Source organism: Sinocyclocheilus grahami, unplaced genomic scaffold, assembly GCF_001515645.1.
Source record: "Sinocyclocheilus grahami isolate Dianchi unplaced genomic scaffold, SAMN03320097.WGS_v1.1 scaffold444.1, whole genome shotgun sequence".
NCBI classification, from domain to species: domain Eukaryota; kingdom Metazoa; phylum Chordata; class Actinopteri; order Cypriniformes; family Cyprinidae; genus Sinocyclocheilus; species Sinocyclocheilus grahami.
The window spans coordinates 953926-978403 of NW_015505623.1; the positions used below are offsets into that span (position 1 = coordinate 953926).

At 35.7% G+C, this 24478-nt stretch overlaps 3 protein-coding genes across 4 annotated transcripts in view; 1 reads left to right on the plus strand and 2 right to left on the minus strand.

Annotated features, from left to right (window-relative positions):
• Positions 1 to 2191, plus strand: part of LOC107552279 (thymidylate kinase-like) — a 2681-nt gene extending 490 nt beyond the window's left edge. The window contains exons 2-5 of the mRNA XM_016234142.1: positions 389 to 497; positions 617 to 707; positions 930 to 1127; positions 2021 to 2191. Of these exons, the coding sequence (XP_016089628.1) occupies positions 389 to 497; positions 617 to 707; positions 930 to 1127; positions 2021 to 2131 (509 nt within the window). The 3' untranslated portion in view covers positions 2132 to 2191. The remainder of the gene's footprint in view (positions 1 to 388; positions 498 to 616; positions 708 to 929; positions 1128 to 2020) is intronic.
• An 85-nt stretch (positions 2192 to 2276) lies between these two features.
• Positions 2277 to 9326, minus strand: atg4b (autophagy related 4B, cysteine peptidase). 2 transcript variants are annotated; one of them, XM_016234141.1, is made up of 13 exons: positions 9251 to 9326; positions 8078 to 8179; positions 7930 to 8001; positions 7725 to 7823; positions 7548 to 7649; positions 7383 to 7455; positions 7120 to 7199; positions 5533 to 5732; positions 5305 to 5383; positions 4613 to 4758; positions 3181 to 3237; positions 2996 to 3086; positions 2277 to 2862 (listed from the first exon to the last, which is right to left on the minus strand). In XM_016234141.1, the coding sequence occupies exons 1-13, from the start codon at positions 9258 to 9260 to the stop codon at positions 2789 to 2791; spliced, it is 1185 nt and encodes a 394-aa protein (XP_016089627.1). In that variant the 5' UTR covers positions 9261 to 9326; the 3' UTR covers positions 2277 to 2788. The 2 variants fall into 2 exon arrangements, with proteins under 2 accessions (XP_016089627.1, XP_016089626.1); XM_016234140.1 differs by lacking the exon at positions 9251 to 9326 and adding an exon at positions 9095 to 9240.
• Positions 9327 to 11473: 2147 nt separating this feature from the next.
• On the minus strand, positions 11474 to 21726 carry LOC107552251 (bcl-2-related ovarian killer protein homolog A-like). The gene is made up of 4 exons (XM_016234108.1): positions 20926 to 21726; positions 19122 to 19250; positions 15051 to 15142; positions 11474 to 11599 (listed from the first exon to the last, which is right to left on the minus strand). Exons 1-4 carry the CDS (start codon positions 21146 to 21148, stop codon positions 11474 to 11476), a joined length of 570 nt encoding a protein of 189 aa, XP_016089594.1. The 5' UTR covers positions 21149 to 21726.
• Positions 21727 to 24478: the final 2752 nt, after the last annotated feature.

Below are 24478 nucleotides of genomic sequence, written 5' to 3' on the forward strand. Positions count from 1 at the left end.
TATATATATATATATATATATATATATGTGTGTGTATATATATATATATATATATATATATATATGTGTGTGTATATATATATATATATATATATATATATATGTGTGTGTGTATATATATATATATATATATATATGTATGTGTGTGTGTGTGTGTATGAAATATTAAAATGATAGTGAAGAATCTCAAAATCCAAAACTAAAAAGAGTGAGCCGTGTCTTCCTAGACAACATAAAAGGCTTAATAGAAAATAATAGGAGACAAAATTTTGCCTGGAACTTAATGATATAAAGAAGGCTGTGATTTGGCAGCTCACTGGGTTTTGAGACACAGCCTTAATGACAGTGTTTGTATTTTTTGTACTGAGGACTTGTTTTTGTTATACAGACAGAGCCACTAAAATTGGTCAGCTGATCAGTTCGTATCTGGAGAAGAAAAGCAATCTGGAGGATCATACTGTTCACCTGCTGTTTTCTGCAAACCGATGGGAAATGGTGTAAGTTATCATTCAAGAGTTTATTTCACATTAATCCAGTAAAGTGCATGAATAGGAATGGCTCATTCATTTATTATTCATTAAGTGGATCAACCAATCAGTCTGTTTTCTTTCTTCAGGCCTCTGATGAAACAGAAGTTGGAACAAGGGATCAATCTAGTGGTGGACCGTTATGCGTTTTCAGGAGTGGCCTTCACTAGTGCCAAACCTGTGAGTGTTACGGTTACTCCAGTACAGGGAAAAATATGGTATTCATTTATAAAGGATCATAAAGACTTTGGTTAATATTATAAATGAACAAGATAAATATTATTTTGTACTAAATGCCGTTATTTTGAACTTAATATTCATCAGAAATCAGGGGGAGGGGAAAAAAGTTTTTTTTTTCTATGTAGAGACATTAATTTAGTTGTTTTCTATGTAAATGTTCAGGGCTTCTCTCTGGAGTGGTGCATGAATCCAGATATGGGACTTCCAAAACCAGACCTGGTGATATTTTTGCAGCTCAATCCCAGTATGGCAGCAAACCGTGGAGAATATGGAATTGAACGGTATGAGACGAGCGCTTTCCAACGCACAGTTCAGCAAAGATTTGAAGAGCTCATGCAAGATTCCTCAGTCAACTGGAAGGTGATTTATAATTTTTTAAAAACCTAATTATTGTAAATTTACAGTATGCAGACCTGCCAACCTGTACGCATTTTGACCTTAAAGTACACTGGTACGATTTGTCACTCTAAACTACGCAAAAACCCAGTGACCTGTCCATGCGCAGTAAACAAGCAACAGAAAAAGATGAGGAGTTCAACCAATCAGAGCGTTTTCCGTGTTTTTTTAAATTTCTCTCCAAATTGGCCGTTTGTGTGTCCGTGAGTCAGGCGCTGAGATGAGGAAACAAGTGTATGGTATTTCCAAGCTCTATTTCTTCGGTGATGCATATGTGGACTTCCTGCGCAGGTGCACCCTCTAGTATCCAGTATGAATGAAACAGACCTTACATGTGTTCATAGCACTAAATAATGGCCAATCTACAGAAAAAGATGAGGAGTTCAACCAATCAGAGCGTTTTCCGTGTTTTTTTTAATTTCTCTCCAAATTGGCTGTTTGTGTGTCCGTGAGTCAGGCGCTGAGATGAGGAAACAAGTGTATGGTATTTCCAAGCTCTATTTCTTCGGTGATGCTTATGTGGACTTCCTGCGCAGGTGCACCCTCTAGTATCCAGTATGAATGAAACAGACCTTACATGTGTTCATAGCACTAAATAATGGCCAATCTATAGAAATAATACTTCTCTCAAAATAAATTTAAGGTAGACATGTGATAATCCATGTTTTTCTACAGTGTACAACAATGTACTGGAGTTTTTGTTTTTAATAGCATTTAAAATCGCTAAAAAGGACTCTTGTGCCAAATCATCAGAACCAAACTGAAAAACTCAAAGAAAAATTCAAAGGTTGCCAGGTCCGAGTATGTAACTACCTTCAAATTAGTTTAATCTCTATCTTTTGGCTTTCTTTCTCTAGGTAATTGATGCTGCGAGGACCATAGAAGAGGTGCACAAAGATATTAAGCTTTTGAGTGAAGACATCATCAGTTTAGCCGAGAATCAGCCAGTTGGAGAGCTGTGGAGGTGAATGGATCACCGGCTTTTACGTTATTTTTTATATAGCGGTATACAGAAAATACAGTTATTGTATTTTAATTTTTTTTAATGATTTGATAAATAAATATTCATAAAATAAACTTGTGTACAGAGATTTGAAACATCAAGACAAAATCGTTCTTGTATAATTACACAAGCCATCCTACCCAATCTGCAAATGCCTAACCTTGGAAATGGTAACCTTCATTGTCATTTACAATTTCATACAGGTCCATAATTTCACCGACTTTCATTGGTTAAGAGAAAATGCTAAATCAAATCTGATTAGCATGTCTCCTGACCAAAACCATAAAATGAGTTATGGCAAACCAGTGTTTTAAGTTAAGGGGGGTAAAAAAGGCACCATATCACTTAAAAATTAATCTGTAGTGTTAAGACTCAATATGGATGCACATAAATGCAACTAAGTACATACATAATGATGATCCTGAGTGCATGTGACCATGACACCTGACCTCGGCTCACTCAGGGTGACACAGAGCAGTCAGCATAACCATTTAAGAAGAAAGCTGTGTGTTTGACGCAGGTGACTATGCCACAGTGGCTTTGGACGTCAATGGTATTCTTCTCGTTCCTCTGAGGAGGCTCTACCACAGAATTTTGAAAGTCTGGCAAATGCAACTGTTCTTCACAAAGACAGGATTTCAAATTCTTCATCCTCCGAATCAAAGAAGCGTTCGAGCCGGTCTGAATCCGAAAAGTCTGTTGAGGAAAAATTGATTGAATAATGGTGGAATGATGACCATTATGCAATAATGGTGTGTATTTATAAATGTATCTCTTTACGGGGTCTTTTATAATTCTGAATCTATGAAAAAGCAGTATAAGAGATTACCTGGAGTGAGATTAAGTACATCTGCGGTAATTAAATGAGATGGCTGACTGTCTACCAATTCAAACATAGGAAGACCTCTACAGTTTGAAACCTGAACAAGGGAAAAACAAAAGCGAAGAGTGAACCAGAGGTACAAATATAAACTGAGGATACAAATTTTTTTACGTAATTTATGGCTTAGGTACCTTACGAATCTGTGCACACCAGTCATCAAAATCATCCTCTGTTTGACAGAAGAAGCCCTGATGGACAAAATTGGGCATAATTGATACTGTTCCTCAAAGGCAGTTACTTTTGACTGTTTTTAACAATTGTATTGAACAACTAAATCCCAAATTTTTCCAAGACAAGTGAGCACACGTTTTACACTTTTAATCAGACAACTGTGGGGACAATGGAATGATTATCCAAGAATAAATATATAATTTTCTTTATGTAACAATACTATAAAATGTATAGCTATATAACGTGAATCAGTTAGTTACTGTAAAGGGGGCTCTGTGTTTTCCAACCGATGTGACCATGCACATTATTACATGTATTGTGATCATGATTTACTAGATGAGCCAGCGTGATCTTAATAATGCGTACTATATGCACATGCACTACCGTTCAAAGGTTTGGGGTCGGTATGATTTTTAAAATATTTTTGAAAGAAGTAGTCTCTTCTGCTCACCAAGGCTGCATTTCTTTGATCTAAAACAGTAATAGTATTAAATATGATTACAATTTAAAATAACAAAATTGTATTTTAAAGTGTAATTTATTCCAGTAAAAGCAAAACTGAATTTTCTGCAGCCATTACTCCAGTCTTCAGCGCCTTCAGAAATAATTTTAATATGATGACTTGGTACTCAAGAAACATATCTTATTATCGTCACAGTTGTGCTGCTAAATATTTTTGTGGATACCATGATACATTTTTCTTGATTCTTTGATAATTAGAAAGTACAAAAGAACACAATTTATGTGAATTTGATTTTTTTTTTGAAACTCACATTTGATCAATTGAATGCATTCTTGCTGAATAAGGTTGTTTTTTTTTCCCCTAATCAAATTTTTATAATGGTACTGTCATTTTTATGACACAGACATCATCTTTTAGGGTAATTAAACAGCTCTGGTCATGTGACAATGTTTTATTTATATTCACTTAAAAATCAAGAAATCTGTTATTTCATTTATTACTGACAATTATGTGTAAAATACATAATCTTTTAAGACCATTCAAACTGAAAAATACATTTTGGTCACAATGTTAAATGTTGTATGAGATTAAAAAGTGTTAATCAGTTGAGTAATACTGGGTAGATGTAAATGATACTGAAATGAATCATTTGTGTCTTCTACACAAGGCCTGAGTTATACACTTCCAAATACAGGATTCAAAGGAAAAAAGAACACAAAAGCGCCTATTTTTTATGTTTTCTTGTGTTTATTTTGATATTTTGAACACATACAATATTTATTACATTTGGTTTTATTTTCTAAAAGGGTTTCCTTTAAAAATGACACCAATATTTAACATTTACTTAACTGTATGTGGGTAAGGGCAGCCATCAGATTTAGATATGTCAACAAAAACCCAAAGAGTTTAAAGAGTTAAGCTCTACTTACAGCAGCAATGGAGGGGTCAAGCTCACAGATGTGCATTCGGCAGGGAGGGTGCTGGCAGTGGTAGGAGTCATCTGGGAACTGTTCGTCTTCATTTGGGTCCACTGCTGGCTGAGTGGTATGAGGGTCTAGATAAATGAGCTCATCACCTGCAGGGTGTGGTCAATAAGAAATCAATCAATAAGAAAAGATAATGAAGCCGTTTAAAACACAATATACTGCCATATAGCATTTAGCATTTATATAATCTGTACTAAACCACAGATAAACCATCTAACTACTACAGTATAACAGCAGTGGTTCAAATAAACAAAGATGAGTTTGTATTACTTTAATAACAATAGTATATGAAAAAAATTATTCAACGCACAAAGCACATTGTGATTGACAAACAGTGTGTAAATGAATGTAATCTGTGTTGTACAGCCTTTCATCATGCAATATTTTTGTTTATGCTTTTAATAATAAGGACATGTACATGTTGGCATCTACCTAATTCAACTAGCTTCTACCAAGTAAACCGACAAATGTGTGACAAAATACCATAGATGTTGATTGGGCACACAATATTTTGTTTTACTTTGCCATCTGAACTATGCATGTCATCTAAGAAGAGACAGGTAAACCATTTTGGGTTGTGATTTGCCAATTGAAAACGGACTTTTTTTAGGTTTAGCTTGAAAAACTCTGCTTACCTACAAAGCCAATGAAGTAGTGAGCACTGTTCGGCTTCCCACCTATTACTCCTAAAGACTGAGGCATCATGAAGCATTGCTGTAGATAAGACATGAGGATAAAGTCCAGCACTCTGCAAACTTGAATAGGTGATCATTAAAGTGACAATAGATGAAGAATCAGTATCTTACGCCGACTTATTAGAGTGTTTTTATCTATTCATAAGACAGATAATGTTATAGATTTACCTTGAGTGGTTCAATATAGGCTTCGTTGATGTCACTGAGGCCCAGTCTTAGTGGAATCAGCAGAACAAGGGGTTTCCACAGAGCCGTCTCCTCTTCTGCCAGAGCACAAGCCCCCTCAAGATCGCCATTCATTTCCCGAGGCTCTTCAGAAACTGCACATGCACCCCTGTCGAAGTCCAGCCATGGCATACACAACCTCTCTACAGACAGACAAGAAGAAGAAAAAGAAACATTAAGTCATTTACTCTTACAGCGTTGAAAGAAAAAAAAATATCCTATAGTAATTCTAAGTTTTTTAAGACACTTTTGCCCAGTTAGCAGCAATGCATGTTTACAAGTGCAACTATAATTGAGACAATGACACAATGTGTAATCGAATATTTGAAGGATTAAATACATGTCACCCTTGTCTTTTGAAACAAGCAATGTCAAGCTGAGCTACTATTACATTATCTACATCTGACTTTGCAAAAACCAAACTGGCATGATTTCAGTTGGATTAAAGTGTTTAAAAATTATTAAGTTATGATTGTTTTGTTCCTATTGAAAAGAACTCTTAGAGTAGATGCCACTGATAATGAAATCCATGGGGGCAATAATCTTTGAGCTGTTGCATAAAGACGATTTTTGGAAGGTTTACAAATAAAGCTTTATATAAAAAAAGAAGAAGGAAAAAAAAAAAGCTAAATGTCACTTGAGGAAGCTACAAAGACATAAAAGACCTCGTGCTTTTCTACCTCAAACTCAACTATGCAATTTGATGAGCTTTTTAGCAGCAGGCACTGGCAATCTCCTTAGGGTTGATGAATGCTTCATAACACCTGGAGATTTTGGATAAAAACTTACTCCCTTTTGCCAGAAACTATAAACTGAGGATATTTCAGTAGGACAACAACCCAAAGCACACTGCCAGAGTAAAACTGAAGTGGCTTAAAATAAAGAAATTGATGCCCTTGAGTAGCTTAGTCAGAGTCTTTACCTCAATCTCATCGTACATCTGAAAGAATTAACTGCTTCACTTTTAGTGGTTTTGCAAGAAGGAATGTGCTAATAATGTTCCATCACATTGTGCCAAATTTTTTAAAATGACCTAAGGCTGAGTTGTCATATCTCTGAATGTGGTTCAACCAAGTACTAAAGAAAGGGGATACATACTTATATATACTGATTAATTAACATTTTAAAATTAACTTTTTCATTTCTGCGATATACTAAAGAAGACATTTTGAGGAATGTTGAATTTACTTCCATATTATGAACAAGAAAAGGAGACATGTATCAAAATATCTTCCTTTATGTTCCATGAAACAAAGAAAGTCATACAGGTTTGGAATGACATGAGGGTGAGTAAATAATGACGGATTTATTTTATTTTTTTATTTTTTTATTGTACTATCCCTTTAAATATACTGGCTAATTTCATCATGCTTTTGCCTACTAATAAGAGTAAAGTATATTCAGCTCAAATCCATTCCTAAAATTCCTACAAATTCCTAAATCTAAATTGGTGCAGAAAAAGCAAAGCTTTGCAAATGTCTGCAGATTCCATTTAGGCCTACTTAAGAGACACTAAGAAAGAGAACTCACTGATTTCCTCTATGACCACAGTATTGTCCATAGCTACATGAACTGCCAGTCGGCTCCAGGAGTCAAAAACTGCTAGTTTCCTATAGATGGGCACAAAGTTTAGATGATTTTATGGAAAGACAGTAAAGCAAAAGTAGTTTATTTCAGGATTCCTGAGCTTTAATAACATTTTCCAGTTATAATGTTACTAAAAAACTCACAAAAAAACAAAAGGATGATTATTTGAATAATAATTAATATTTCATTTGACTTAGCCAACTTACTTGAGTACCTGTGCCACTGTATTTGGACCATACCACTGGCCTATAGACTTGCCCTCACCAACACCCATTTGAGCTGAAGAAAACAAGCAATGTCAATACAGTCACTTACCCATCAAAAGAGTAACTTTAACACTATTCAGGCAGCAGGTAGATGAGGAGTAGTACCTATTTGATGGATGGAATAATAGCTGTCCTTCTTGTCAATGAAGGCATTGAGAATGTTGATATATTCTGCTCTCTGCCGCTGACCTGGACTCCATCTCCAGTCTAATAAATAAATACAACCATCTCAGACAACAGCAGACGCCATAATCACCAACCACGTAACACAGGTAGACTTACCTCTACCTAAGTGCCTGCAGATCAAGGCCTGCCCAAGAATCATCTGTCCACATCGAAGCATGCAGCCCCAGCCGGTGTCTGAAGTGGGACCAGTGCCACCTGCAACATCACATCCGTTAACAAACCATCTGTAAAACTAAACAGACTATCCTGATATGCATTCCTTGGACAGTACGATCAGGATTGAGGACTCCGTGACTCTCACCAATTGGCTGGAAGTTCTTTCTGTACGTGAACCACAAACGTGAGGTGACGTCTGCCAGAATCTCATCCTTCTCTGGGACACAAAGAACATCATGAAACAAGAGCTAAACACAACAGCACAAAACCTTCAATGTCTCCCACTTCATTACCTGTTAGAGCGCTGAACTGCTGTCCCAAAATCCAGACAGGCTCGGAGGTCTCTGGGAAATCTTCGATCTCTCCAAAGCGCAATGAGTCGTACGTGAGAGTAGCTGTTGAAAGAAAAGCCAATGATGACCAACTGGAAGTTCAATAACTTACAGACCAACAGAAACATTAAAAAGAGCGTTTGATCAGGTAAAAACAAAGACATCGGTTTAGACATCTTTTTCGTTTGAGTTTTTTTAAGTAGGCTCAGCCATCTATCTATCATTATCTAAACTTTTTACTTATAATCATTCCAGTATTATTTTCAATTAAAGATATAGTTTCATGAACAAACATACAACAAATAAAGCATTTATTCATCTAATTTCTGTTTTTACATATGCATTTCAAATATTTCAAGATTTAAGCTAATTCTTTATTATGAACAAATACGAATTAATAGTGACTAATACTATATCCATAAATTAAACTTAACCTGGATTAATAGTCATTTATAAATGATTGTTGATACCTAAACCATTAACTAATATCAACAAACTGAACGTTATTTTCCACCAATTGTACTGCCTTTATACCGCGGTGTATGTGTAACTTCACGATGTCCCAAAAGTTACACTCTTTTTAAAACGGCCACAAAATTGTTATTTCTAATAGAAGTCATGCACCAAAGTGTTAAAGACATGGCACAGTGTGTAAAAGTCCCTAACCTATATGCTATTGGCAAACGGATTATCAGAGTACGCAGAATTTGATAACAAACGACAACCTCGCTAAAGCGTTTACGTTACAGCTGAACGGTATCATTCGTGCGCCGGAACGCTCCTGTGATGTCCAAGAAATGCTCAAGGTAGGAAGCTGACTAGAGTCTAAAGCACAGCCGATAAAGCCTAACAGTTTTCCCGGGTGGCCGTAGCATTTTGGTGCCGTGACATCTAAAAGACAAAACTGTGTCCATCCGTCACCTGACAGCAGACTGTTCTGTGTTACTGTCCGGATAGCAGTTGGGACATTCTATGTACCATATTTAACGACAAATTCCCAAACTGTAGAGACCGCCTCTCCAATAACAGGCGCGTGCTTGGTTGACGATAGAAGAATTGTGCTTTTTAACAATTTCATGACAGCTGGACAGATGTCCGAAATGTAAAGGAATTGTTTCCCTGCGGTTTTCTTACCTGCATCCATCCCGACAGTGATTCAGCCTATCTTGTTTGTTGAGGTGTTCCTTACGCTGCACTGACCAATAGGAAATCACTTCCTCCTTGGTCAGCATGCGTCATTACTGTGATAGCTAATCAGATCACGTTAATGAATTTGGTGGTCTTTTTGACCTATAGAATTTCTCCAAAGGCGGGACATTCTCTGGGAAGCGGATGTAAACAAGCTAAGAGTATATAGGGCAATCCCACATTAACACAGAGAGGAATGTAGCGCTACGTAAATGTGCATATGCATATTGTACATAACTTACATAAACGCATTACTGGTTAGAAATGTTTCGTGTCCAAGATATTTACCATCAAACGCCGGGAACGGCGTAAACAGCTTTGATAGTGTATGCTCTGTGTAAATATGCTATTTCTGACATGTTCGCACATGTAGTTCTGTTGTTGTGTAAAAACTACAGGTATAGTCAATTAACTACTAATACATGCAATTTGAAAATCTCAATCCTGGGCCGTGCTCTAGACTTTAACTAAACAGTCCACCTGGTTTATCACTGATTATTTAAATATTACACATCATCTGTGCAGCAGAGCAAGAAGCCTTCATCCCTTTGTGTGTGTGTGTGCTACTTTTCATTAAAGCTCAAAAACAATGTATTGTTATCCAAAATCACGTGTGAAATGGACAATATTGTTTTCTATACCTTCCAGTGATAAAATATGATCAGCAAGGAACACGTTTGTATTGCCAAATAAGTTTAAAGAAGACATCTCACCACAGTGTTCTTGTTGTCATTTTGAATCTGAAACTCTCACACATTTATTCTATAATTGTAATTATTCTAAAGACTTTGGGAAGCAGGTATCGATGATCATTTCTGATACATTCTACAAATGAATTAAAACAGACGAATCTATGATCCTCTTTTTGGACTGTAATACTGGCTCCAATATAGCCTTATTGATAACACATTAATACTTCTTCTTGGGACGTTTCATATACATAAATCTAAAGGAATGTTTATTAAACCCTCCCTTAGGGTTTTCTGCAAAGATCTTAAAATAGTTTTATGTCTAATCGAATTGTATGTTCTTTGAAAAATACACAGACAATAACAGATAACAATGATAAACATTTCTAAATAAGAAAGAAAGAAGTGGAATTCAATTCAAAGTCTAATGAAAACATATCACGTGATAGATATTTTTTAAATCATAAACAACATGGAGTAATACATCGCTTTATTGTAAATATCATCCTCACCACAACACCATAGCCTTTGTTTGTGTCTTGTGAGACCATTTTAAATCAATAGGGCACCTGTAGTTCCACTTAAACCCACTAGGTGTCAGTGAGTTGACGCAAATTGGAATTATTACGCAGAAAGTTGTATTATAAAGAGATGGCGAAGTTGACAATGTTACTCAATCATTTCAGACAAAATATGCTGGATCATATTCTGAAATATTTGCTCTATCATTTATCTTAATGAACACAGATTATCATAATCTTTCATTTCTGCCAATAGCTATGGATATTTTTTAAATCATAAACAACATGGAGTAATACATCGCTTTATTGTAAATATCATCCTCACCTCAACACCATAGCCTTTGTTTGTCTGTCTTGTGAGACCATTTTAAATCAATAGGGCACCTGTAGTTCCACTTAAACCCACTAGGTGTCAGTGAGTTGACGCAAATTGGAATTATTACGCAGAAAGTTGTATTATAAAGAGATGGCGAAGTTGACAATGTTACTCAATCATTTCAGACAAAATATGCTGGATCATATTCCGAAATATTTGCTCTATCATTTATCATAATGAACACAGATTATCATAATCTTTCATTTCTGCCAATAGCTATATTCTGACAACACAATGTTGTTCTAGACAGCATTGTCCATGTGCATGAACACTGTATTTCAGACACAAATACAAAGGTCACGATAGCTTCCTCTCAGCTGTGTCCGCTGTGTCTCAGCATTAGGTTCAATAAAATTGGTAACAGCAAGGAATGCCTAGAGTGCAAGAGGCCAGGTTAAACACATAACAAAGCCTTAAATATATCGGTTCATCTTGGAGCGCAAGAATATCCTTTAAAGGAAAAGTGCAAACTTTGTGCAAGTGTAAACACATCAAGAGCAGTGAAAGGCTTAAGCATTGACTAGAAACCCTTGCTGCCAGTTTTGGGAGAATCCAGCTGTTCGTCACTTGTTTGTGCTGCTCTTTATTTTTCTCTCAGCAGGTAGAAGACCACAGCCTTGAAGTAGTGACCACAGGCACAGGCAGCTGCCACCAGCCAATGAGAACGAAAACTGGGATCTGTATTGACTACACACTTTGTAATGTCCGTCTGTAAGAGAACAGAGAAAATATTAACAAATAAACAGCAACTACACAAATAAACATACTCAATAGTGGTGAAAACTAGTGCTTTTTTCGGAGTTCATCTGGCAATAACAAAAGGGAAAAGGAACTGCAGTTTGCACTCAACTATGTGCCTTTTAGGCCAAAGCCAACATGTTATATTTCAGCGGGCAGCTTTACCAGGTTAGCCAAATGTTATAAAAGTTCCAAATTAGCTTAATACACATTCAGATGATTAAAGTTCAGTGTGTTTGGATCTGGATGGGCAAACTTTTTCACTTTTTTAAGAAGCAAATTTACCCACACAAAAGAGATGATATAATATTATGCTAACCAAGGCTGCATCTATTTGATCAAAAATACAGAATTATTGTGAAATATTAATACAATTTCAAGTAATTGTTTTCAATGTGATTTAAATTTGTTGTCAGTGTTGCATGATCATTCAGAAATCATTCTAATATGCTGATTTGTGCTCACGACACATTTCTTATGATTATCAATGTTGTGCTGCTTAATATTTTTGTGAAAACCATGATACTTTTTTCAGAATTTTTGATATTTTAAATATATTTTTTGTGACATTATACATGTCTTTAATGTCACTTTTTTGTTAAGGTATCCCCCCACCCCCACAAAAAAATATTAGTTTTTCTGGCCAACAGAAGCTGATTGTACAATGATATCAGAGATAATTTTTAAAGACTCACTGTAGAAATAAATAAATAAATAAAAAAACTGTGACATTTACAGTAAAATACCGGCAGCTGTGGTTGCCAGAATGTCACCGTTAAAAATACGTCAGCAACATTTGAGGTTTTACAGACTTAACTTAAATTCACAATAAAAAAACATATTTCATTAACTGATGTAATGTTAATAAACCAGCATATTGAAGTACTAATATCTGTTTTGAACCATTGTAGTACTGATAACCACCAAAAACAGGTGGTGATGAGAAAGTCACAGGATGAATCAAAGCTCATCACAAACAGCTCTTCCACAAGCTGAGAAGGGAAATAGAAGGTGCACAGTGTCATTCACACAAACACTAAACACCATCATGGTAACTTACATGATGCTGAAATAATGCAATAAACATTAATTTAACAACATTAGATGTAAGATAAAACCCTAATGTACTCAACTGATAAGATAAAAAAAATACTAAGAAGAAACACAGATATTTCAACGAAAAAAACTAAATATGAAAGTGTCGTGCAGGGAATTCTGAGAATTGTCAATTTATGGTTTTTCACTGTAAATTATACAATGCTTTTTTCTTTTTCACTTAAAAAAAACTGTCATTTTAACAGTATTTTACTGTAAAATTACATTAAATGTAATTACAGTTATTCACCGTATATAGTATGGAAACGTACTGATAACCAATTAACAGGTTTTTACTGTAGCACTTTTAATGTGAAAGAGAAATTCAAATCAAGAGACAACTCAAGACGGAGATAATTAAGGCAAAGAGAGATGGCGACATCTCTTAATTAGGAATTTTAATGAAAAAAAAAATCTTACTCAGCTGTGTTTTTGTGTATCTGTGTGTGTGAATAGGCCCCTCAGAGTAAAACACACAGAATGGCACGTAGACACGACTGCCCACATACTCACATCAACAACAACTTTCGTTTAGTGCTCCTGATGATAAAGTCCTTGTTTTCAGGTTCAGTTCAGTCTGTGGGTGTGCCCATTTTGTACTAAAACAGCAGTTGCAAAATCAGGACACTCCCAAGAGGAAAACACCTTGAAAAATGTTGAGAATGATTTCGCCTGAAGCAACCATTAAGACTTACCCAATTATTCCAGCTTTTTTCAAGCTGTACCTCCACCAATAATTTGAAAGTTGATCCTTTAGAAGTACTGAAAGTGTTCTTTGTGTTCTCACTTCTAAATAAGTGACAGAACATTAAACTTGCTCTAGATAACGGTGTTCTAATAATATAAAATATTTATTTTATAACATTTTTCAAAATCGTGTTACGTTAAGAATTGTTTACGAATAAAAAAGTTTGAAATAATTAATGTTTTTAAAAGAGGTCTAAAAATACAAAAACGGTAAAAACGGTAATATTGTGAAATTGTATTACAATTTTTAAAAAAATGTTTTTCCTATTTTGTGTCACAGTATCACATGATCCTTTAGAAATTATTCTATATAAAATGATTTGGTGCTCAAGAAACATTTCTTATTGTTATCAGTGTTGAAAATTGTTTTTGCTGCTTAATATTTTTTGTGGAAACTGAAGAAAGAAAAAATAAATAATGGTTTTATTCAGCAAGGACGCATTAGATTGATGAAAAGTTTATAATGTTACAAAAGATTCTATTTCAAATAAATAGCCTACAGTTCTTTCTAATGTTCTAATCATCAAATGATCCTTAAAAAAATGTTAGCTTTGCCATCACAGGAATAAATAGCATTCAATTAGAAAATAGTTATTTAAATTGTAATAATATTTCACAATATTACCGTTTTTCATCTTTAAAAAAAAAATCTGAACCATTTTGTATAATATATTAATTTACCCCAGTATTTATTTGTTTGCATGTTGGGTCTCAAAAAGTTATTATCTATCTTATTGTTATCAGTGTTGAAAATTGTTTTTGCTGCTTAATATTTTTTGTGGAAACTGAAGAAAGAAAAAATAAATAATGGTTTTATTCAGCAAGGACGCATTAGATTGATGAAAAGTTTATAATGTTACAAAAGATTCTATTTCAAATAAATAGCCTACAGTTCTTTCTAATGTTCTAGTCATCAAATGATCCTTAAAAAAATGTTAGCTTTGCCATCACAGGAATAAATAGCATTCAATTAGAAAATAGTTATTTAAATTGTAATAATATTTCACAATATTACCGTTTTTCATCTTTTAAAAAAAAATCTGAACCATTTTGTATAATATATTAATTTACCCCAGTATTTATTTGTTTGCATGTTGGGTCTCAAAAAGTTATTATCTACAAAGTCACAAAAGCAGAGGAAGAAAACTTTGAGGGAAGTTGTGAGGCCTGTAGGAGTTGTATTTGGGCCGGTTATAAGTGCTGCAGCTTGTGATGACTCTGGCACAGTGCCATGTTGAATCTGCCTGAATAGAGACAGTCTAATGAGCACAGACACCACAGACATGCCCTGCCACAGTGTTGCCAGACGTACGATAATTATCGTATTTGTACAATAATTTTGACCTAATGTTGAATCTGCCTGAATAGAGACAGTCTAATGAGCACAGACACCACAGACATGCCCTGCCACAGTGTTGCCAGACAATAATTTTGACCTATGTACGATGTAAAAATCCCATAATGTACGATAATTACATAATTTTATTACAATTCAAATGATGGTAGTTGTAGTCATAGGGCTTCTATATTCATACACGAAATCGGCTCATTACAGACACTCCAAATGCGCTCGTGCACACCTCAGAGTGTGTTAAGAATGCAGGAGGGTGCCCTGCTTTAAAGCCAACGAGCACTATGTTGCGGTCCATGACGGCAAGAACCCCCTCAACATCTGGCAACACGCAGGCTTCCGATGACAGCGGCTCAGATGTGGAGTTAACAGCTGAAGTCTGTCTACACTGGACGCGACAATGTGAGTGTTAAAAATCATTTTGATACGTCATAAATAGAACGAGGCATCAGTTTACTGTCCGGGATGTGTCGTGTCGTGTCGCATCCAGTGCAAACAGTCACTGATTATAACGGTTTCTATAGTATTTTGTCACAGTGCTCGTGTCCAATGTAAACACAGTACACCTAGTTATCTATTGTGGTAATTTGCAGGTCGTGTCAAAAAGTTGTTGGTTTAGATAAATAGCTGTATTCTGTACGTTTGACTCGTGCACGATAATTTTCTTCCAAATACGATAATTTTGAGCTTCTGGTACGATACTCGGACATTTCCAATCTGGCAACACTGCCCTGCCAAAACAGCCACACATACTAGCACAGCTCCTCATTCAGCAGGATCACTGAACTGTGCCGTCTTTCTGAGAGATTGATCAGAAGCTATCTAAATACAGGACAAAGACGGAAGGGCAGAAGTCTGTGTTCTTTCTGGGCCTTAGATCGATTAACAAACACACCAGCACAATGGTACTTTCAGTTAAAATAAAAAGAGCATCCAAAAGTATCACCCAAAAATGAAGATTCTGTCATCATTTAGTCAGCCTCATGTTGTTCCAAACCTGTATGACAATCTGTTTTCTGCTGAACACAAAAGGAAGATATTTTGAAGAACATTGGAATTCAGTTTTGGTGACCACTCACTTTCATTTTATGGACAAAAAATTCTCAAAAATGTCAACAGCCATTACTCCAGTCTTCAGTGTCACATGATCCTTCAGAAATGCTGATTTGACATAAATGACTTGACATTTTTTCCACCAGTGAAAAATAAGGCGTTGCATCTGCTTTAAACAAATATTTAGGGATGCACCGATATGAAAATTCGATTCTTTGTAGCGAACGAGAAGAGCGACTCCCATCGGGGAGAGCCGAATCTTCAGCCGGAGCATTCTATTTTAGCCCAATTGAGCAATTGTGAATGGTTTGTGTGTTGGTAAGCAATATTTTATTCAGTGTTTTCATAAAAGTCTTATTTTTATGCATTTTTTCGTTACAAAAAAAAAATAAAAATACACATGTGGCTAATCACATAGGAGGGTAGAATAGGATCATACCATTATGTGAAAGGAAGGGGAACACACGCGCCGAAGATAGCGAGTGTAGTGGTAAAGGCCAGGTACACAAAGCGAGAAAGAGGCGGGGGATCCGGATTTAAATGCAAGCGCGTTGGTTAAGGTAATGGTAGGAAGACACTGCATTGTTGCAACATCGGTCCCCTCAGAGAGAGTCTTCTCAAAAACAGGACAAATAATCACAGAGAGGAGAAATCGCATCAGCACACCCAAGCTGAGGCATCTGATATTTCTGAATGCCAACCTGCACTAAAGACTAAAGTGTCTTAATGTTAAGACTTTTGCCTTTATTTATTTGATTTGTTTGCTGTAATCCCTCACCCATTGTTATATAACTGCCAGGCAAGCTGTCAGCTAGTGTGTCAGCCAGTAAGACACACGCAGAAGAAAAAATATATATATTAAAAAAAATATATTTTCAAATTCATGTTTGACATGTGACTATAATCTCAATATACAGTATATCAACATGCCTTCAAAGTGGTGAGATGTGGCTGTAACATATTCAATGCATTTAAGTGCATAATGATATCAATAGTATGTCCCCCATCATAAATGCATTAGGGTCATGAGTCTGAATTTGATGAAAAAGCTCTCTGTACTATTATGTTTCATTAAACAAGTGGGCATCCTGATTTATTAGAGCTAATGTGATAAACAGACTCCTAAATACACAACTCTAACTTTTAAGATTTTTAGCTTGGAATTAAAGCGTAATAAAGCTGCCAACCTCAGTCTGGGAACATCAAATGGCCATAAACATATCAACCCAGGAATCTAACGTGAGACTAGCAAAGACAGGAAACACAAAGGAAAAAATAAACCATATTCAGTCCTATGAGAGATAAAAGCCTGAAAATCATAACCAGGTGAGTCATCAAAATACCTGATAATCCCTCACCCATTGTTATATAACTGCCAGGCAAGCTGTCAGCTAGTGTGTCAGCCAGTAAGACACACGCAGAAGAAAAAATATATATATTAAAAAAAATATATTTTCAAATTCATGTTTGACATGTGACTATAATCTCAATATACAGTATATCAACATGCCTTCAAAGTGGTGAGATGTGGCTGTAACATATTCAATGCATTTAAGTGCATAATGATATCAATAGTATGTCCCCCATCATAAATGCATTAGGGTCATGAGTCTGAATTTGATGAAAAAGCTCTCTGTACTATTATGTTTCATTAAACAAGTGGGCATCCTGATTTATTAGAGCTAATGTGATAAACAGACTCCTAAATACACAACTCTAACTTTTAAGATTTTTAGCTTGGAATTAAAGCATAATAAAGCTGCCAACCCCAGTCTGGGAACATCAAATGGCCATAAACATATCAACCCAGGAATCTAACGTGAGACTAGCAAAGACAGGAAACACAAAGGAAAAAAGAAACCATATTCAGTCCTATGAGAGATAAAAGCCTCTTGTAAGAACGTAACATCAAGTTATACAGTTATTCAGAGGGAATATTTTATAGTTTACAACAAAGTGTTTCAAATCAAAGGAAGACATGTATTAAATAAATACAGATGCACACTGACACTCAAAATAGTGGTCAATTACCATCCTTTTGCACAATAATACAACCATCTAGAAGCACTATCTTTGCTAAAAAAATTTTTTTAAAGCATGCAGCTAGAATCTTGCATCTATGTTGTGACTATGTAAGATTTATCTATAAATAGAAAAAACATTGAAACTAAGAAAATTCTGCAAGTGTTGCAGAGTCTAACAATAACCAAACTGACCTGTGACCCCAATTTTTTTTTATTTTTATGATTTATATAAGTAGGTTTTATAGTTTACAACAAAGTGTTTCAAATCAAAGGAAGACATGTATTAAATAAATACAGATGCACACTGACACTCAAAATAGTGGTCAATTACCATCCTTTTGCACAATAATACAACCATCTAGAAGCACTATCTTTGCTAAAAAAAAATTTAAAAGCATGCAGCTAGAATCTTGCATCTATGTTGTGACTATGTAAGATTTATCTATAAATAGAAAAAACATTGAAACTAAGAAAATTCTGCAAGTGTTGCAGAGTCTAACAATCACCAAACTGACCTGTGACCCCAATTTTTTTTTATTTTTATGATTTATATAAGTAGGTTTTATTACACCAATGCATTAGCAAAACACAATTTCGGCAGCATGAATTCTTCACAAAGTAAAAATAGATTTTAAAACATGTAATCATTTTGATTTCTTTTCAAAATGCTATGTATAACATTATTTTATGCATAATATTTAATTAAAATATTCTTTTAAAGGGATCATGAACTGCCTTTTTTATTATTTTGTACTGTCCTCTGAGGTCCACTTATAATGCTATCAAGATTTTTACATCAAAAAACATCACAATTTAGAAGTAATAGGCTATTTTCTGTCCTGTTTTGACAGAACAAAGGACCAAGTTCTTACTGACGTGATCTGGAACTTCATTATAAATAAAGTTCATCCACTCTTTCCTAATGTTGAGATCAGAAGGAAGGCAATGCAAAGAAATACATTTTTTCTTGGCACTGCAAGCGTCTTCCTGTCTTCAGAGCCTTCTTTATCGTTTGGTTTCTCTTGTTATTTACACGACATACCTGAATCGGTGGGCGGGGCTAAACAGGCAGTGATGTAGAAGCTGGCTTTGATCTTCTTCTGCGGAGGCGGGGTTTAGCCACACTATTACATCATAATGTGGCAACAACTTCTCTAGAACCAGATGCAGACACTAAACAGTTTTCCGTACTAAATGAATATTGAGACAAGGCATTGACCAACCTGTAGAGAAGATTTCTGCAGCGACGGCCAAAAAGGCATCAGAGACTATAGTCTCAGAGGCAATTGTGATGTTGAGCTGTCTTGCTACGTTGCGGTACACATTGGGTCGCAGGTACTCCAGCTCGTCACCTAGGAGACAGAGAGATAAATGTGTTTTTAGTTTCCCTTGGCTCAAATGATCGGCTTTCTTCTCACAGGAAGAGACTGTCTAGAGTCTTATTGAATAAAACCACTAATTCAGAGAAGCTTGACACAATGACAATTACTGCAATCTAACCTGCTATTAATACCACTATTTATATACGTTCATCATTCTTTCATATCAGAAGCCAAATTGAGGGATGTAAACTTTCGTTCTGCTCTTACTGTATATTGCATGAATATACAATGATTATGAAATTGTCAGGAATAGTTCGGCCAAAAGGAAAATTTGCTGACCAGTGGATCTTCTGCAATGAATGGGTGCTGTCAGAATGAGAGAGAACAGCTGATAAAAGCATCACAATAAGTAAGCCACATGACTCTAGTCCAGGGGTGTCCAAACTCGGTCCTGGAGGGCCGGTGACCTGAAGAGTTTAGCTCCAACCCCAATTAAACACACCTGAACCAGCTAATCAAGCTCTTATAGGCATACTAGAAACTTAAAGCCAGGTGTGTTGAGGCAAGTTGGAGCTAAACTCTGCAGGACACCGGCCCTCCAGGACCGAGTTTGGGCAGCCCTGCTCTAGTCTATCAATTGACGTACTGTGAAGAAAAAAGCTTGTTTGTAGGAAACAAATCCATCATTAATGCATTTTTACTTTAAACCAAGCAATGTATTGCTAAATTTGTGAAAAAACAAACTCATCTACATCTTCGATGGCCTGAGGGTGAGTGAATTTTCATTTTTAGGTGAACTATTCCTTTAAATAAGTCTTTAGCTATGTGTTCAGTTATGTCTCACACACATGAATCATTTTAATTGATGAATAAATGAATCGTCTTAATGTCAGTGATTCAGGTGGGTGAGGTGCAGGGCTTGCAGGACAGTACAGGGTTAACCTAGTTAAATATGGGTGGGAAACCCTCAATCATTCTTGTGATAATGATCTGCATGTTTGCATGCTTTGTCCATAAAAAGCAGCTCCCCCCAGCTACACAGTTGTCTCAAAGCAAAATTCTTGTGCTTTTCTCTTTTAGGAGAAAACAGGTTCTTACAGAACAATGACAGACGAGAGTCACTCAGAAGACAGTCATGTGGGTGTATGTTAGGCCACTTGTAGTGTGTCTGATCAACAGATGATATTAGATGAAACGCTATCCATAGTCATTACATCCAATCTCGTGAAAGGGCTGAGAATGTCCAGCGGCATGAAAGGAAGAAAGAAAGGAATGTGGAAGATAGTTGAACGTGGTACAAAAGGCAAAGTACTTTTCAGTGGGTGAGACAAAGACAGACCTTATGTTGTAAAATATTATGCAATGGTATGGTTTGGCTTTGAGGAAGCTGAGAAGCACGTGTTTATTTTCATTTCTGAAAGTTCACAGAACATTCATGAATGCCCCATTTTTTTCATTTATTTTTGTATGAACCAGACGAGCATAATTGACAGGAAGTTCTGTGCACTTTTAGCTCTTAAAACAAATCCACAATATAACCTCCATATATCAACCCACAATTCAAATAGATACTGTAGATAGGTATACAGTACCTTAGTGTATGATATATATGTATGTTCACTTCACTACAGTACTTGTAACACCATGGCAAATCCCCATAATCATTAATCATGAATGTACACATGTGAAACTTCAAATGTCTTACCCAACCACAGAAGAACTGAAGACACCTCAGCCAGTGTTCCTCCAGATCCGTGCTCTGGTTTCGACCATCCGATTCCAGCCCGATGAAGTCTGGAGTGAATGTAATCCCTACATAAGACTTTAGACTGGGACACGAGCTCCTTATCCGTGGGAGAGCGATCAAACACCTCCATGACTTCAGCCGCAAACACCGAGGAGCGGCGCAACATCTCCATGCCCTTCATGAGTGGAGATCAATTACAAGCAGCTGACAACCTCCACCTTTATCGCCGTGTATGGAAGTGTTTCTTCTCCACCCTCTTCTGTTTCCAAAGTCTGATGGCGCCTTAAACGATCTGCATAAAGAAGAAAACTCGCGTGTTTTACTGCACCAGTAGAATAGTCTCGCTGTCACCTTCTGTTGGAATGAACGTGAACCTGATAAAGCGGTCAAAAGAGCAGAGAATCAATGATCAATTGCCTTTGCTGTTTCTCGCAAGTCATTTAAATGCGCAAAAAGTCTCGAATAGCGACATTTTTAATGACAGCAAATTATTCTCTCTACATATTTGTGAGGTGCGTGCAGTCTGTGAGGGTAAGATTAAACTGCTGTCAGGAGGCAGTGCTGTCTTCGCTTTGTTTGGATGGGCTGCACGCATGAAGTCTCCTTCTATGGAAAAGCTCTCCGTTAAGGCGGAGATAACCAGCTCTGTTATGGTTTGATGTCCGCCCTTCTAGAAGAGCTAGTGTTTAGAGAGCAGAAGATTTGATGAATCAAAGAACAAACGTAGAAAACAAACATAGACATATCTATCCATCCATCCGTACATCCATCCATCCATCTTTGTTGTAAGAATAAAATCAAATTAATTTTAATTAAATTATAAAATAACAGAAAAGCTACTGGCAGCTCATTGCCAGGACATTATCCATTAATTTTGTCTGTCTGTCTCTGTCTTTTATGCAAATAAAATCTGTCCAGCATAAAAATGTACAAGGGAATGGGTATTTTGGGTGTTGCAGTCTATTATATAAGTGTCTAAGTCTAAGTGTATCACAACACAGTGCAATGTAACATTTAAAATACCTGTAAAATAAAAAATAGAGTGTGTATCTTTCTAGTATTGTCACTCGTTTTAAGTATGGAAATTGCAAAAATTGCCAATCAATAATTTGATTTAAAAAAATGATGTACTACAATAGATGCTTTTTGCTTATTTTTTTAGTCAAATGAGCTTTTTGTCTGCCACAAACTCACTACATTGTCTTGTATCAAGAACAATTTTGTGTATAAAATGTTTGTAAAAGGTATGTTAATGTGCATAGTTGAACTAAAAAGGGTCATGTTACTCCAGTCCCCACCCACCATCATGGATAGAGTTGTTTTGCAAGTCTTCGTCTTGACTGTTTTTGCTTTAAGCATGTCAGTTAGAATTCATTAGAGCCACCCACCCAGCTGAAACATCGGCTTTCCCAAAGTTAAACCCCAAGATTTGTTTTGACATGTCTAGTAATTCCTTGTGAGCAGGAATATGCTACACATATCAAGTTTCCATTGTTGAATAACTGATTCAGTGATGGAGTACAATTTTACAAAAAGCTTATTCAAGCACAATACAGTGAACTTCCTTAAAAACGGACAGAAAAGAACAAAAAGTAGAACAAGATCAACCAGGCAGTTCTGTTCAGCATGGGAACAGTGAGTTGAAAGCTGGTTTATCTCAGTGGCACAAAATGATACAGTTCCTTTTTTTTCTGACCACATTTGAGGCTTCCTCTGTATCCCAATTTAAAAACTAAAATATTCTATCTGATTCTAAGGCCTATTAAAAATAGCTTGTGACAGTTTATCTTGTTAAAACACAACTGAATACAGACAGATGGGAGGCCAATGTTAGGCTACTGCTGCTGCAGTTTACACTTCATTCATTTCCAGTGAATGAGACACTGTAGAGACTAGTAATCCTCAGTAAATTGTAACACACCACACCTCTGAGGAATAATGCTTACGTTTTCTGCAGAACCCCTACATGCCTCTGCATGCCTATCACGACTTCTCATAGTTACATTCTTTCTTCATATCTGGCTTTTTATTATCAAAATAGAGATAGGATAACTGGTCATCATAGATAAAAATAAAATCTTGTAAGTTTACAAATCAACAATTATTTTGAACCCTGAAATAAATTGTAATAAATGTATCTTGGCTTTGGACAACATCTTTGTACAATACTGCTCCCTACAGGGAAAAAGAGGAAGTTACTAAATCATTTCCTTAGTAGCCTACCACAAAATGATTTCCTTAGTAGACCATATAGGTGCACCATATACACAATATATACAGGAACATCCATAACTCATTGTGATCTGGAAATAAATGACTTCAAACGGTTGTGGACTAAAAATAAAACAGGAAAACACAGACACAGAATCAGAAAAATATTCCACCAATGTAATATTGCTGTGAGGTGAAAATGCCTCCTATTTGACAGGAAAATAGGATTAAAAAGCATTTCTGTCAGAATAAAATAATAACTTATAAATAAATATATAGCCACAAAGACTAATTTAGGCTTTAGGTTAGAAAATGTGCCCTTAGAAAAACATCTAAAACTATAATTACCTTGAACTCACTATAAGCACCAACAGAAAACTTCATTAAGGCTCCAAAACAAACCATGAAGGGTATGAAGGGCATTTTGAATATTAAAAATGTTTCAAAAATTGCATCCTACTCAGAATCTGATTTAAAAGGTCCGTGATGTCTACCCTACAAAGGCATTTTGCCAATTAGGTATACAATTTATTTGATCAACATTAAAAGAAAAACAAGTGTGAAAAGTGATATGAAGATATTATACAAAATATATATAAAAAAGAAAGAAAAATATTTAAGATGACCAAAACTAAACAGGATATTGGAATGCTAACTGTCCCTAGATAGAGAAGAAAATTTGACTAGCTGCATGAAATGGTTTTACCATGATAAAAGGATAACCACTGTGACATAAACCCCAGACTGAAATTAACCTGCACTTTGCACATATGTTGCACAAGAAATCTTCATGTACACAATTAGGCTACAGGATGCTGAAAATAACACAAATGCCCTCATAATTAGAAATATGACGGTGTCCTGACATTTTATCCTACCGGTCAGATTGTCCTCAGGGTTTGGCACATGTCTACTCACAAAGTAGTAAAAACCTGAAATCACGTATAGGCTACATTGCAGTTGTTTCTCAATTGAATGAAAGAAATTAAATAGCCTAATTGCTTTAATTGAAGTTTTGTGAGAGTGAGGTTTAGCGGAATATGTAGATTTAGGGCAAAGAAAACAGCTATGATTTGCTCAAAACAGGACTTTAAAATACTAAGACCTACTAAGTATGGTCTTAGTATTTTAAGACCCACTAAGACCTAATACTAAGTATGTTTGTCATATTAATAAACCAACGTAATATAAGTGTGTAACTGTCCATCTATTGTATGATAAATAGGAAATGTTTAAGCGTAAGTAAACAAATGTTAAAGCTAAAGATTTACAAATTATACTCACGTACTTAAATTGTATA

What these genes read in the sequence shown, in the direction of transcription:
- atg4b (XM_016234140.1), bottom strand. Translation starts at nt 9,194, where the DNA reads ATGAAATTGTTAAAAAGCACAATTCTTCTATCGTCAACCAAGCACGCG. An exon ending in AAAGAACTTCCAGCCAATTG is followed by an intron (nt 7,824 to 7,929) that starts GTGAGAGTCACG and finishes GTGATGTTGCAG; the next exon opens with GTGGCACTGGTCCCACTTCA. An exon ending in TTATTCCATCCATCAAATAG is followed by an intron (nt 7,456 to 7,547) that starts GTACTACTCCTC and finishes TGTTTTCTTCAG; the next exon opens with CTCAAATGGGTGTTGGTGAG.
- LOC107552251 (XM_016234108.1), bottom strand. Translation starts at nt 21,148, where the DNA reads ATGAAGGGCATGGAGATGTTGCGCCGCTCCTCGGTGTTTGCGGCTGAA. An exon ending in TTCAGTTCTTCTGTGGTTGG is followed by an intron (nt 19,251 to 20,925) that starts GTAAGACATTTG and finishes TCTGTCTCCTAG; the next exon opens with GTGACGAGCTGGAGTACCTG. An exon ending in TGCAGAAATCTTCTCTACAG is followed by an intron (nt 15,143 to 19,121) that starts GTTGGTCAATGC and finishes GCGTGTTGCCAG; the next exon opens with ATGTTGAGGGGGTTCTTGCC.